Here is a 15,500-nt window from a genome sequence, read left to right on the forward strand (position 1 = left end):
TTGACTTAACATACTTTTATTGAATTAGAAAACGTACATTTACTTTTGCCTCTTATCATTCACAATAAAATGTCCATTTTGCAGCTAACTGCCCTGCCCTCGATATTGATACCAGTTTCTTCTGTTGCTCAGAAGTAGCCAATGGTAAACAAAGAATCAGAATATTCTGACCTAATGTAGATTTACTGTGTCTTACAAAAAGTTATTAAATCAATAAGGACAGATTTGTTCTTATATCTTAATTCTATAAATATACTAGACTTTAAAATAGTCTCCCTTTTCAAGCTATAACGATACATTTGCAGTTCCAGAACAGGTTAATACAAATAGCCTGGTTATACCCTTTCACTTTATAAAGTGAGTGTACTGCTTAGGAAATGTTTCAAGCATTGGAAAATAGTATGTTTAGGCAGTGAAGAGGTCCAGGACAGATGGCAGCAGTGCAAACTTCTGCCACGCTGGCCTACTCCCTGTGTTTAAGTGAGCAGCTCTAGTGGAGAAATGAGTCCCTTCACCCGACTTGCCAACAAAGATGCTAATGGCGGTGATAGCTACTAACTGGAGCTAATCCACTGATTATTTCACACAGACCACTGCAGTGCCACCAGATGGTAATGACTTTTGGTCATTACTAACTTGGGCCAGAGTTAAACGAATGACAATTCATGAATCCATGCCAAACACATGTATAGATAGGGTGAGCAGCTGTAACGGGGTTATGGAGCGTTTTGTTCAAGTCGGCTAACTTTTCCCCTCCTTTTAGAAATAAACATTTTCATTAAAAATCTTACTAGGTAACAACCAAGGGGAAGGGTGACGCTATTCAAGGTTTCTGGAAAACATTACCGCAGCCATTAACTACAGTAACTGTTACTAAAGCACTGAAATGCAAGCTGCTCCAGTTGATAGTAATACAGTGCTGAAAGCAAATATTGCTTACTGAGGGCTCAGTTCAAGCTGCTTGCAGCAGGCTAGGAATACAAACATTCATGGCAAAAAGGCACGCGTGCCCCCGCAGAGGAGAGCTCCTGTCTGTAAGGGACTGTGACACACAAGGCTGAGCTCTTTGAATTTCAAAACCTCCCTTCCAGGATCAAATCACATTTGATTTTAAAGATTTAGAAGCAAGACAGCCAGCGAATGAACAGTCTCTGCTGGCATCTAGGGGTGATCTACAGCTGCCCTTTGCAGCTACATACCCCTTGCCTCCCCAGTCAATCCTAGAGAAGATAAAAGTCAATATGGTCCATACAGCTCACTCTGGCTGACATAAAAACAGACCCATCAGTAAGCCAGGGAAAAACATGCATCTGATTTAAGATTAGTGGGCTCTGCCTATGCTTAACTCTGATGTCACTGAGCCCAATTGTTAGGGAGCTGGGTTCAGTCAGAGCCTGCACTGTAACCAGTCACTTCACACCAACCCAAAAGATAGCACGTATATACATCTCTACTGAAGACTTGAGACTGTTTTGTGGGTCTAGGCAATCCAAGAGGCTCCTGGAACCTCCACCGTGTAATCAGTGGTTGGAAATGTGTCTGTGTCAAAAGAGGTAAATTCCTTGTTTGATGTTTAGAATGTGTAAAAATAAGTCCGTGATTCAGACTAGAAACCCCTTTATAGAAAATCATGAATTAGAGCGTAGAAAAGTAATGCAGGCTTAGTACAGTAGAACCTCAGTTACGAACAGACCTCTCAACCACATGCCTCGTTTGGAAAGAACATAGTCAGGCAACAGCAGACAAAAAAAAGCAAGTACAGTATTCTGTTAAACATAAACTACTAAAAAAAGACAGGGAAAGCAGCATTTGTCTTCTGCATAGTAAAGTTTCAAAGTTGTATTAAGTCATTGTTCAGTTGTAAACGTTTGAAAGAACAGCCATAACGTTTTGTTCAGAGTTACAAACAACTTCCATTCCCGAGGTGTTTGTAACTCTGAGGTTCTCCTGTACTCTGATGGTGTAGTCAGAACTGTTCCTTTTCCAGATGTAGGAATTAATGTACATCTCACCTGCCTTCACAGCGATCTGAAATAATTCCATGGTTACGCAACTTACTACCCTCCTCCAACCCAGTATTTGGATTAAGTACCTGGTATTAAAATAACACTGCTACCAGTATCATTAAAAGTTTGACTTCAGTAATAAGAGAGGCTAAAGATTAACCATTAAGTTAAATAACTCTGTAGTGAATTTATATGGCAATATCAAATAGCTCTGTGGGCTAGGCTGACAAATACATGATCTAAAGGCAGAAGTTTTGTGACAGTATTTTAAAAAGTGATACATCTAGTTAATGAAACTAGATGGAGGGGGATTTTTTTAAATATACTAAAATAAATCCTAAATAAAATGAGGGCCTTTTGCCATATATCTGCACCTCCTTCATTTATGCTACATTTGGCCTTCGTTACAAGTTGCACATTCAGGGGTCATAAAAATACATTATTAAAAACATCATGAAGTTGAGAAAAATAGCCTGAACTTGCCAGGTACTGAATCTCCTGAAAAGTGCTGAATATCCCTAGTTGCCTTTGACTTCAGTGGCAATTGAGGGTGCTCCAAACTCTTCAGGTTCAGGCCATGAGATGGCAGCATCTGGCAAAAAATGTTTGCAATAGCTTGTGTATGTACATTCAGTACTTTTACCTTTCAACTTTTCCCAGCATTTGCAGGAGAGCCACTACTGAGTTCTATGGAGATGTTTTTTTTTCTTTTCTTTGCACTCGCTGTAGAAGGGAAATGTGTGATATGCACTTTGCTATTTTAAGGTATGTGAAAACAGTTTTTTAAAAATGACAGAGCTGGAGGATTAAAGCAGAAATTAGAAAGGAAGTGGCATTTCCCCTTGACTCTGGCCCCAATTTTTGAGCTCTGTCAGCATGAACAGTTTCTCAGTCAGTTTTGTTGAACCAAAAAGCTCACTTAAAAGCTCTCTCTTTTTCCAGTAAGAAAATGTCCAAGCCTTTTATCATGTCCTTGGTCCTAGGATCTATCTTGCAGCACTATGTTATACCTTCCCCATGGCCACATATACTTCCTGCAGGATGGTGATCAGTACATCACAAAGTATTCAACTAGGGTCTAAGTACCACCAGGGCCTAACAATATAACTCCTTTGGTGTTATCGTCAGTCCCTGTGTTAATACAACTCAAGACCTCATTTGCTCATTTTATGGCTGCTGTATGCTGGTCTGTCTCTATTTGCAAAACCCCCAAATCTTCCATTTAAATAGCATAATACTGCTGCCCACTTGGCCCAGGCCAATATTCAGGACCTTGGAGGTTTGTTTCAGTTAGAAGGATAAATTGGCAATATGAGCCAGGAATATTTTTTTGGTGCCATCTTGTTTCATTACAGAGACTGAACACAAAGTCCTGTTTCCCTGAACACAGTAGAAATAAACAGGCAGATTCTTTATTAACAATTTCCAAGTCTTCCTCTGCAGCAAGCTCTCTCTCTGGGCTCTCCTCACTTTCTTTTTGAACACATACACAGCTTGCCAAATAATCTTCATGAACCAAGACTGTATAAAAAGAAGTTCAGGTAAGTTATTAGGAAGACTGTTTTTCACCCAGAATGTGCAGTAGGCCACTGAATATAATACTTCCTGGTTAGTTCTGCTGAGAAGCAGGTGGGAATGGCTCTCTTCTCCCTTCTTATGTGTATGTCATTTAAATGCTGTTCAGCTCCATTTGCCAGAGTGAGATTTCACAGAGACTGGACAGGGGCTTGCCCCCAATCAGGAGCAGCATATCAGGATGGTTGGTAACTGCCATGCTCCCAGGTCTCTCAGGCTGACAGTCAGTTCCTCTCCTGTTTTTTGTAACTTCAGTGGCAGTGAGAGCTTGTTCTTGGGAAGCGATGAGGTGGGAGAGATGCTCATTTTTGGAAAATATGCTCTGTGCTTTGTCTGCGCACAGTTCTGCCTCGGAAGAGGTTTGGAATGAGCAAAAGCCCAATGGCTCCAGAGGCTGGCTAAAGGTTTTCATTTCTATCTCGTTGCCATCGTCATTGCTGAATGGTTGGTGTACAGGCTGCTGGCGAAAGTAGCCATGAAAATGGGCACACTGCTTTGAGACCACTGCCAACTTTTGAGGCTCTTTCCCCTTTGGACACCAGTGATTGATGGGGGATACCCCAGAGAAACCTGGCGTCAGTTGGAAACCAACACCAATTCCCAGGATGCGGTGATACCTTTTAGAAGAAAGAATTACCTCTGTTGTACTAGCCAGTTTTTCCCATATCTGGGAACTGAAATGGTACTTCCACAAGCTGTTGTTAGGCCTAGAGTTTGAAATCCCTCCGCCAAAAGTCAGCATGGAGTCTTGAAAGACCACAGAAGAGTGTCCCACCACTTTTGGAGGACGTTGGCTAAACATAAGGACAGGCAACATTTAGTGCTTAGAAGAACAACAAGAATATTAATTATTTCAGTTGGAAAAGAAAATGGTCATAACACTTCTGCCTGCCCTGGGGCGTCAAAACTTTGTCCAGCTAAAAGCTGCCTTGGCAACTTGCCCAAAGATCAAGGATATTTTCCTGACATAAAATGCAGCAGACTGCAGCCACCTTCATCTTTATATGGAAGGATGATCCACAGAGACAAGAGGTCCCAGGATGCAATGCTCCCTCTCAATCTGGACAGTTTTTACTTCGATTAAAATCGCAACATCCCACCCTGGGCCCAGTAGTCTCTGCAGCCTGCCTCTTCCTGTTAAAGATAAGGGCAACCAGAAGCCACACCATTTCCATCCTTGCTGTATTTCCCTGTGTCTCAAACTCAAATCCAAGGAACAGTGAAACCTGATCCAATGTAGTTAGCTTAAATCCCTAAGAAATCATAGAAATTGCAAAGATTTTCTTGTGTGTTACAAGGGTGAACAATTGTTCCAGGTATTCTATTCCTTAGTCCTCTGTCTAATTTTCAAAGATTCAAATACTTCCACTACTTTAAGCGCCGTTTGCCTGGATACAGTGCCATGGGTGGGGCCTCACTCTTCTCTCGCTAATTTAGTTAGTATGACAATGAATGAGGTTTACCTTGTTCTGATAGTGGACCACTTGCAGCTTGTAAAGTCCCACTTCCATAGGTCCCTCTGTTCACTCAGCCCCATCAGTCCTCCGAACAGGTACATGCCCGTGCCGTAAACCACAGCTGAGTGACCATGCCGGGGTCCTGGACCAGCGTCACAAGTCAGTGGAGATACCTGTGACCACTCTCCTGTATCTGAAAGCAAAAGGTAACATTACAGAGATATCAAAAATGTTTGATAACTGAGAAAAACCGTATTTAAAGACCAAAGCAACATGTAGCTATGAGGATAGTTTCATTTCCTCTCCATTCCCTAAAGTTAATCCGGCATGAGATGCCATAGTAAATATATGAAATCAAAAGTATAGTGGATAAAAAAACCCAAAACCTATTTTGAAGTGTTAGTGTTAATGAAAGTTCCAGATGGGCAACCCTGGAGACTGGAGGCATTTATTTACAGAGCAAGTACTGCAGGCTTCCTAACACTGCCCTGCCCTGCTCTGCGCTTCAACTCTGAGCTGGAAAGACTGCTTTGCTCTCCAGGGATGAGAGGGTACATCAGTCATAATGCACACTTACTCATTAGTGCCTCTGCTGGCAATGGGTAGGAGGAACCCAGGATGATACAGATACTCCAATCCATTCCAAACAAGCCATTGAACAGCCATTAGATGACACATGCTTTCAGTCACTCTGAGCCTGGGATTTTCTGGTTTGCAAACCAGGATAATAGAGACTGGTGATGCAATATGCAGATGAAACCATCCCCTGCCAATGCAGGATTTTGGTTCCTGTTGTATTTTATACTGAGTCCGAGCAATTGGAGATGCTTAAAATTCTGCAGGAAAACACACTTTGTCAGAGCAGACCCTGTCTGTTGAACAGCTTTTACACACATGACTGAGGGCAGGTCTTCACTACGGGGATGGGGGGGTTGATTTAAGATACACAAATTCAGCTACGCGAATAGCGTAGCTGAATTCGACCTATTGGAGCCGACTTACTCCGCAGTGAGGACGGCGGCAAAATCGACCTCCGCAGCTCCCCGTCGATGGCGCTTACTCCCAACTCCGCTGGTGGAGTAAGAGCGTCGATTCGGGGATCGATTGTCGCGTCCCGACAAGACGCGATAATTCGATCTTCGAGAGATCGATTTTCTACCCGCCAATTCAGGCGGGTAGTGTAGACCTAGCCTGAGAATAGCTGTCTTCCTTTGCAGTTTAAGACTCCAGTTGAAAAGCCAGTTGCAACGGCACCAATTTACGGTAAAGAGTGGCAGATTAAAAGTAGGGTTCTAATTCAGGAATTGAATTCTGTTTACAGAGTGGATGTTTATGGGGATGTAGATAAGGGTTCACTTCTAACAAGCATTGAGGCCTTGCCCTGAATATTAACACCAGTAACAAGCCATTGGTATTGCTGCACCTTTACAAACCCCTAATGTAGACATGCAAAGCCACTGAAACAGGGATAAGATGCACCAATGCAAATTGCAGCTTACCCAGTCTACATGAGAGGTTTAATTGAGTGCAGTTATAGTGGAGAGTGACCACTGAATCGTGGAATCAGGGAAGATCACCATTGTAGCTGAGGCTTAAGGTTTTTAGTAGTCCTGTTTGAAAACTTGAAAAATATGACAGTAGACAGCAAAAGCTATTCGCTGATCTCTGTACAGTGAACTTCTGAAATTGTGTTGGAGACCACAGCCCAAAGGACTAGTGCAGAACAGGCAGACTCCTTCAGAACTACGTTGTCCTGCTAGCATTAATTCCAGCCTAAAATGAGTTTTCTCTGCAATCAGAGTGTGAGGGGGGAAAAAAAACTTTTTAAAATCAAGAATTAAATTCTGCCCACCATAGCAAAATCTGAGGATTTACACAGGTTTCTATACCATCCCTGTTGATAAAGGGTTTCTTAAGAGGCCGATCCACATCCCACTGAAGTCATGATGGAGGCTTTCCATTAACTTTGCTGGGCGTTGGATCAGATCCTAAGAGAAGCTTTAACTTACCAAAACATAAAGCCCAAAACTCTTGTGAAATCCCTTTGATGTCGAAGTATCCCCCATAGATGTACATGCTGGAATTGTACACTACTGCGCTGTGGCCCTTTCTGTTAGCTGGAGCAGTGCTCTGAAAACATTTTAGTAATGAAATGAAAAATCACTTTAACAAACTTTGACATATAGACATCCTGGATTTATGTAGGTTTATCTCAGTGCCACTTTCTGCCCCCAATTAAGAAAAGAAAATCTAGTGATATCTGGGTGAAAATCGTGGCCATTTTGATTTGGGTGATTCCATTTTCCGAATTGTATGAAATATGAATTTTTGTACAGAAACGTGAAAGTTCAGATCTTCAGATGTGCTGATGTGAAAACTGATCCCATAGCCGAACAAAAAGTCAGCATTTACATTTTGAGGTTTTTATTCAAAAAGAGGAGTGGGTTTTTTGTTTTTGTGTGTACTGATTCGCTTTCATCCAAATAAGTCTCTAATTTAGACTGAAGAAATGAAAAAATTGCTAGATTTTTGTGAAAATAGTGATCAAACTTTGAGGTTTATGAATATAGTCAATATTTTTAAACAATCCTAGTTTTGGGAGAATAAGCCTCTTGTAAAGTGGCAACCCAGGCTTAATATTGGCCCTCTTGATTGAAGTGTTTTAAAAGAACAGTAGAGTTAATAACATTCAGCATTTACATTCTAGGATCAAAGTGTTTTGCAAAGGTAGGTAGTATCCCAGTTTTTCAGAAGGGGGAAACCTCAGCTATTAAAATTGAAGGGAAAGAAAGCAGTGTACTTTACAGCAACATATCCCTGAGGAGTCTAGACTGGAACTGTTTTGGGGAACCCATTTTAAAGCAATCAACATGCATTTGATTCACGCATTCCCTGGCTCCCCTTACCTCAATCTCCACTGCTGTGTGCCTGCACTCAGTCCATCTCGCTGAATCTAAAAGGATTTTAACAAAGTGTAGTTTATATCTAAGAACACAAGAGGACACTGTTTCTTAAAAAAAATAAAAAAAAAAATCTGAATAGCAATTTAAAAGTGGCATCCTGGTGTATTTACCATATAGCAAGGTTGAAACACATAACACTAACATAGCAGAATCGTGAACTACCAAAGGGCGTATTGTAATCGCCTTTATCTTAGTTGTCTTTTCATACTCTGAGCTAAGAAAATATTAGACTGTATTATAGACTTCCTACTTGGGTGACCAGATGTCCCGATTTTATAGGGACAGTCCCGGTTTTTGGGTCTTTTTCTTGTATAGGCTCCTATCACCCCACCCTGGTCCGAGTTTTTCACATTTGCTGTCTGGTCACCCTATACCAAGGTTTCTCAATGTAAATATCACCATCGCTATTCTGTATGTTATTCATTAAAAGTTTGTGTTTTCTGTTGGGGAATGCTCTTCTTTTGTAACATCGTAATGTAGTCTAGATGTTCAAAAGTTCCATTTACCTTGAGATCTTGGTAGTGAATATTTTTAATAAGGGGAATTTAAAAAAAGTCAATCTTTAACTGATACCCTATAGAGTCCAATTTTTACTGATGGGCAATTTAGTACTGTGACGCAGGGAAGCCTATTTCATGTGATGCTTTACACTTTGATAGGCGTTTTCATCCGAGGATCTCAACATTCATTAACTCAGGCAGGTGAGTGAGTATTTCTACTTTTCATGATGGGAAACTGAGGCAGAGATAGGCAAGAACTTGCCTAAGATCACATAGTGAAATCAGAGAGTAGTAGCAAGGGCTCTTCATTCCCAGTTTTCACCACTAGCCATACTGCCTCTCGTGGGAAAATATATATACTACGCTTATGTAATGTTACATTGAACTATTAATAGTAAATTATTTAACAGCATATAAAATTAAATACTGTAATATTTCCCAGGGAAAATATGTAAAATATTATTGGCTATAATATTAATGTCCCATTGCCTTTATTAGAGCTAAATCACTGATAATACAAACAAAAATTTGGTTTTTCAAGACAGGAAAAATTTTCAGAAATGCAGTTTTCATTTTTCCCTTTTCTTCATCTCAAGTAGTTTTCTACTTTATTTGACCTTTTTAGGGCATGTCTACACTTACCGGGGTTCGACGCCGCTGCGATCGATGCACCGGGGGTTGATTTAGCAGGTCTAGTGAATACCCGCTAAATCGACCACAGATCACTCTCCTGCCGACTCCAGTACTCCACCGGAATGAGAAACATAAGGTAAGTTGACGGAAGAGCGTCTCCCGTCGACACAGCACAGTGTAGACACCACCATAAGCTGACCTAAGCTATATCGACTCCAGCTACGTTATTCACGTAGCTGGAGTTGCGTAACTTAGGTCGACTTACCCCCGTAGTGTAGACAAGGCCCTGGTGCCAGCCCTTCTAAGTGTTTCTCAGAATGCAAAATATGTTACTATTTTTCTCCCATAATAGACAAAAACTTGTGTTTTCTTTACCATTGGACGTAACTGAGAAAAAAAAATCCCGTCCTCTCTAAGCCTGCTATTTCACTGCTAAAGAACTTTTTAAAGATCAGCTTATAAAATTCTAAAAGTCAGGAGTCTAATGAAAACGCTGAAAACCTTGAGTACAGAAATGTTGCTACAAAATATTTCCCAGTGGAAAGGAAAATTGATTGTTTGGCAGTTTCACAGCCTAATTTTTAAGACAAAATTCTATCTGTGGTTTTGTGTGTAAAACTCCCAATGAAGCCAAAGGGAAATGTGAGCATGTGTACGTACACGTACATCAGAGAACACAACTGGGCCCTTACTATTTATTACCCTCTGTGGAATTACTGTGTATTTGAGCAAGCCTGTTTTGTTGCTTCTTGGAAGAAAACTGGTTATCTTGTTCCATACCAATGTCATACATCCAGAGAGGGATCTTCGCCTGTGTAAAAGCAGAATCCAACATCCCACCGAAAATATAGAGGATGCCCTGCAAGCACAATGATATTCGTGTATCACCCAGAGGCGGCCAAGTGCAGTACAAAAATCTAAAAATAATTTTAAAAGGACAAAGCCCCCGTCACCAAATAAAGAACCCCAAAATGCACAGCCACCAGTGAAAAGGAGTGCGACTAAGCAATTTTTTTATTATTTGAGTGCTGTATAAGGGTAGCAAAAAAAAAAAATCATCCAGTGATACAGTTAGTGATAATATAGTAATTCTTATTTATCTCCTTTATCAAAACATTTTACAAACGACATACAGATATCACCACTGAAATGCAGCCACATCTGGGGGGGAAGGTGACAACTATTTCACAGGGCACAGCAACACTCCTCAACTGTTTGTGCCACAGCACCAAAGAAAAACATCTATTAGGAGCAGGGCTAATTTAAACTCACCTGATAAGCCACCATTGAATGTTCTTCCAGTTCTTCTGGGCCATCTTCTGAACAATCCAGTTTTTCCCATTTGTTGCTTGCTAGGAAACAAAAGGGGAGCTAAAATGGATACACACAAACCACATGGAAGTCAGCAGTAGGGTGAAAATGAGATGCTTTGAAGGAGGCATCTTTGGTTCTGCCTGCACTTCCAAAATGAGCCAAGATTGATATTGGGATCAAACACAGTTTTCCCCTTGACTGGTGTGGGAAGGTGAAAATGTAAACAACTTTAACTGGATTGATTATTCTCCTTTTTTTTTTTTCTATTAGCATGGAAGGTTGAATTAATTCCTCCCACAAAATAGGTTTGTACTTTTCTATTTGGCAAACAATTTTCTCTCTCTCTTGGTTTGAACAGAGTTAAAATTGTTACTGTTTTTTATATATTGTACAACAAAGCCTTGGTATCCCACAAGCATCAATTTCAGCATAACATTGGGATTCATGCTAGTTAACTGATACTATCTGGGCCAGAATGGGGAGCCCAAAACACTGAGGTGTTAAATGAACTTCACAAAAAAAGTGTTTGTTTTAATTTCTTTGTAATGGAAGTTGCAAATTTGACAATTCAGCCTTACAATATCCAGCTGTTTCTGTTTCTGTACTAAAACGTTGCAGTCATTGTCTGTATTTTTAATATGTAACGTGAATCAGAGTATTTTAAGGAAAGCATTATTTTTGGCTTAAAATAACGCAGGGAAAACAAATCCCATGCTTCGGTGTGTAATGACAACAGGAACATATGTCCACCGCATTGCATAGTTATCTAGGTGCATTATGGGCTTTTCACCTACGCCACAACCATTCAGCGCTGGCACTTGCAAGCAGCAGAATACGAGCTTCGATGGATCAATATGGCAAATCCTGCCATTCCCAAACTGTGGAATGTGAACTTGATATTCCATCTATTCACTTTACAATTTAAGAAGGTAGCAGATGAACCATTAAAGTTTGGGAGCCGGTGGCCTAGAGACTTCTTATGCCATGGAGTGGCTCCGATTTCACAAGGATCCATGTGTGACTCTGCATCCAGTCATACAGTGGAGGGACAGGCTTACCTATACTGTACCGCCAGAAGTCACTTAGGCTGCTGTTGCACCGACCCCCGTAAAGATAAACAAATCCTCTGCAGATGCTGCAGGCATGTTTGAACCGATCGCATGGAAAAGGCTTGCTCTGGGGTACAGGTTTCCATAGGCACATTGCGGTGTTCCTTTTCATCCCTACATCTGGGTTCTTGCCAAATCCATTGCCTTCTGTAAAGGGCAGCAGTACTAGGGAGATCCCCCCAAAAAGTCAGGGACCCAATCTCATCTTGGTAGGGTCTGCGAATGAGAGTGAGGGAGAATTGAAAATAGTGTCAGAACTTTGATGCAGCCCTATGATACAAAATGTTCTTGATTTCTTCCTATCCCACCAAAATTTATACCATTTAAATTATGTCAGTCAATGAACTCCACAGCAACATCACTTCTTTGGTCAATTGGGATAACACACTGATTATAATACATTTGGACTTCAGTAAAGCATTTGATACATTGACTCACAAAATCTTCCTTTCCTAACCCAGCGTTTTTCAAAGTTTGGGTCATGACCCAGTACTGGATCGCGGCATGTAAGGCACTGGGTCGCCTTGCTCAGCACCCAGGGACCTTAGCGGCTCTGGTCAGCACTACTGACTAGGACATTAAAAGTCCCGTCGGTGGTGCTGCCCACCTAAGGCAGGCTAGTGCCTACCTGTTCCGACACAGCACTGCGCCCCAGAAGCGGCCAGCAGTGGGTCCAGCTTCCAGGCAGGGGGACAACAGGGCTCCGTCCATTGCCCCTGCCCTGAGCACCAGCTCCACATTCCCATTGGCTGGGAACCGGCCAATGGGAGCTGGGGGGGGGGTGCCTGTGGGTGAGAGACACGCGGAGCCACTTGCACACTTCGGCCTAGGAGCTGGACCTGCTGCAGCTGCTTCTGGGGCACAGTGTGGTCTACGGTGCCAGGAGAGGCGGGAAGCCTGCCTTAGCACCCTGGCTGCGCCGCTGACCAGGAATCACCAGAGGTAAGTCTGTGCCTCAATCCCCTGCCCCAGCCCTGAGCCCCCCCAAACCCGAAGCCCCTTCCTGCACCCTAAATCCTCATTCTTGGCCCCAGCCCAGAGCCCTGACCCCCTCCCACACCTCAACCCCCTGCCCCAGCCCAGAGCCCCCTCCCTTACCCTGAATCCCTCATTCCCTGCAGCCTGCACTCCAACCCTGTGCCCCAGTCCACAGCCCCCTCCCGCACCCCAAATCCCTGTGCCCCAGCTCTGTTGGGTTGCAGGCATCAACAATTTTCTTCAACTGGGTCCCCAGAAAAAAAGTTTGAAAACCACTGTTTGAATTTAAGACTTCTGTGAATTGAAAAGTGGTTGAAAGATTGCAAATAAAGGGCAGTAACGGACAATGGGCTTAGTCTGGGAAAGGTTACAGAAATAAAACCACAGGGACTGTGGCTAGGTCTGTTTTACATCCTCTTGTAATCGGTGTCTGATACCAAATTGGAAGGATAAAATATAGAGATGAAAGTGGGGCACAAGAAGTAACCCAGACTGAATTTAGACTGCCACACTCAAAGGCATCTGGAGTCAGGGTAGACGTGGAGAAAACAAAATAATACTTTAACCTAATTTGCCACAAGATGTCACTGTGTTCGGTGCAAAAACAGCAACAGCAAGATCATTCATCTACCATTTTTTTAAAGATTTAACTTGTTGGGGCATGGCTAATGCTTAAGGCTGCTTATTTTATGATAGCACAGATCATTTTAATAGTGGCAGCCGTTCAGTTTAAAAGACACACCGTTGTGAAACTGATTGTGCCACTCTTGGTGTTGGCCAGAGTCCAGAATGACAAGAATTGAGAAAGAGGCTAAAGGTGGAAATCTAAGGTTACAGATTACAGACTAGCAGGCAAAGCACAGTTGAAAATATCAGTCAGTAGTCAGAGGTGTGCATGTAAACTAAATAGCTAGTGCTCTAGGGAGCCATCTGACCTGCTGCAGGACTAAGTGAAATCTACTCATGGGGCATCTGCTTTGACTATAATAATTACAAAGCAAAAAAGACGACGTGTTATCATTCTCTTCAGTGACTGAGGATCTGGAAATATCCTTAAGCTAACTAGATGAATGGGTCTGAAACCCTTCCTTTGCCAAGATAAACATGCCAAGCCAAAACCAAACAAAAACCCCACTCATATGCAAAAGTTTGCCCTTACCTTTACATTAAATCTATGTGGAAAGTAAAGGATTATGGAAGAGGCGAGCTGCCACTACGGAAAAAGAAAAATCTTTGGGAAGAATAAGTCAGTGGTTAATAAGATTGCTCTCCTTGTTAAGTGTTGTAGGGAGGAGATGTCTGCTTGGTTGAGAGTTAAAGACAGCAGAATCCATGGCTAACACAGGTAGGGGCCTGGTGAAGCTCATTTATGTGGATAATTTTGGGACTTTTAACTACTGCTATGTTGTGGATATTCTTGGATTTATCACATCACACTTTGAGGAACTGAATGTGTGTTGTGATGCTATAAATAACCTGGGGTTTTAAAATTGCTCTATCAGTTCTCTTTTATACTACTGCTTCTGTGGACACAGGGGTATTCTGTACTATCCTGTAGACAGGAAGATGCTAGCCATATTTCTGACCACTTCTGCTCCTGAAAATGATCATGGCAGGGTTTAAAAAAAAAAAAAAAAAGGTATAAAAACAGTGGTGTTTTGCTAAAGGACAGCTCTCATTAATAGTACATGCTGCTAATCTCACTTCCTCCTTATAGTCTTAAGGGACTGTGGCTACACTTCACTTCCTGTCCACTATTATTGTACACTGTTACTGTGTGCTGTGAAACAGTTGCTGCATCTTAGTGGTGAGAGAGGCTATTCCCGTGTACAGTATATGAAGCACTTTGGCATCCCAATGGATCAGAGGTGCAATTTAAATCTGAATGCGGTTTGCATATAAAGCAATTACATCATCTGAGTCTGTAGCCAGAAAGCTCCATTGCCTCTGTTGCTGCTCACAGCTTTCCTGAGCGGCAGCAAAGTGAAATTAACAAGAGTTAATGGAACTTTCATAACTCTGTGCCCAGTAGTGAAACTGTCACTAACCCTGTCAGTTTCATGCTTGGCAGCAAACAGTAGTAAAAGCAGGTACTGGAATTGCATATCTACTTCTAGCTTAGTGATTTAGTTCTCTAGCTATGGGGTTCTCGCAAAATAAATTTTGATGGCCTCAGAGTACAGCTAGCACTCTGACAATTTATCCTAAAATACTTAATTAACTTTAGGAAAAACAAACAAATATGCAAGTATACAGGTCCAAATCATTGCAATTCATTTACATAGTGTTTTTTGCGGCCTCAATAGTAAAAATAATGCACAGTTGTCTCTGTTCTTTACTGGACCTAAACAGAATAGCAGCACAAATAAGGTGCTTTGCACATCCTTCTTTTGTTGTTGTGGTTTCTTTTCTTTTTTCTTTTTTTAAGACTTGCTAGCTAGTAAGTCTGCTGTTGTGGAAAGTGATACTTGTCTATTAATATAACTTTTCACAGCCTCCCAGCTAGCTACTAACTCTGCTGTGAAAAGTGATATTGACCAGCATACAAATATCAGATTTTCACAGTAGATTTGTTCAGCCCCAGCAAGCCAGGGGACAAATTAAGCCCTGGGTAGGGAGGAGGGGGGACCAGGGACAGTGTGTGTGTGTGTGTGTGTGTGTGGAGTCAGGGGAGGCAGCTGGGGCTAGGGGCAATGGGGGGGAAGAGGCAGGGGAGCCCAGGGTCAAAGCCACAGCCCAAGGCTGGAGGAGGCAGCGGGGGCCAGGGGTGATGGGGAGGAGTGGTGAGCCTGGGGACAGAGCCCACTGCCATGCGGTGGAGCCTGCCACTCATCACCCCAGGGCTGAAGCCTGCCCCTGGAAAGTGGGGAACTCACTGGGTGGCTGCTCCTCTGGTGTTTGTCTCCAAAGGGGAGCAGGGCCCAACTGCTGCTGGCAGCCCCAGGGGAGAGTCCACTATTTTGTC

At 42.3% G+C, this 15,500-nt stretch overlaps 1 protein-coding gene and 1 long non-coding RNA gene across 4 annotated transcripts in view; one reads left to right on the plus strand and one right to left on the minus strand.

The window, feature by feature from the left end:
- The window catches only part of LOC117884735 (tip elongation aberrant protein 3-like), a 27,127-nt gene continuing 11,627 nt past the window's right edge, over positions 1–15,500 (minus strand). For both annotated transcript variants that reach the window (XM_034785424.1, XM_034785423.1), the window contains 7 exons: positions 11,507–11,773; positions 10,407–10,486; positions 9,915–9,993; positions 7,945–7,991; positions 7,048–7,168; positions 5,045–5,231; positions 1–4,375 (listed from right to left, as the gene is read on the minus strand). In XM_034785424.1, coding sequence (XP_034641315.1) covers positions 3,676–4,375; positions 5,045–5,231; positions 7,048–7,168; positions 7,945–7,991; positions 9,915–9,993; positions 10,407–10,486; positions 11,507–11,669 — 1,377 coding nt within the window. In that variant the 5' untranslated portion in view covers positions 11,670–11,773 and the 3' untranslated portion in view covers positions 1–3,675. The remainder of the gene's footprint in view (positions 4,376–5,044; positions 5,232–7,047; positions 7,169–7,944; positions 7,992–9,914; positions 9,994–10,406; positions 10,487–11,506; positions 11,774–15,500) is intronic.
- Positions 9,237–15,500, plus strand: part of LOC117884737 — a 12,351-nt gene continuing 6,087 nt past the window's right edge. Inside the window, exon 1 of one of the 2 annotated variants that reach the window (XR_004647653.1) lies at positions 9,237–9,270. This is a non-coding gene — a long non-coding RNA (uncharacterized LOC117884737). Of the gene's footprint in view, positions 9,271–13,278; positions 13,881–15,500 lie in introns of those variants that run through there. The other variant, XR_004647652.1, reaches the window with a different exon arrangement.

Source organism: Trachemys scripta, chromosome 11 (assembly GCF_013100865.1).
Source record: "Trachemys scripta elegans isolate TJP31775 chromosome 11, CAS_Tse_1.0, whole genome shotgun sequence".
Classification (NCBI taxonomy): Eukaryota; Metazoa; Chordata; order Testudines; family Emydidae; genus Trachemys; species Trachemys scripta.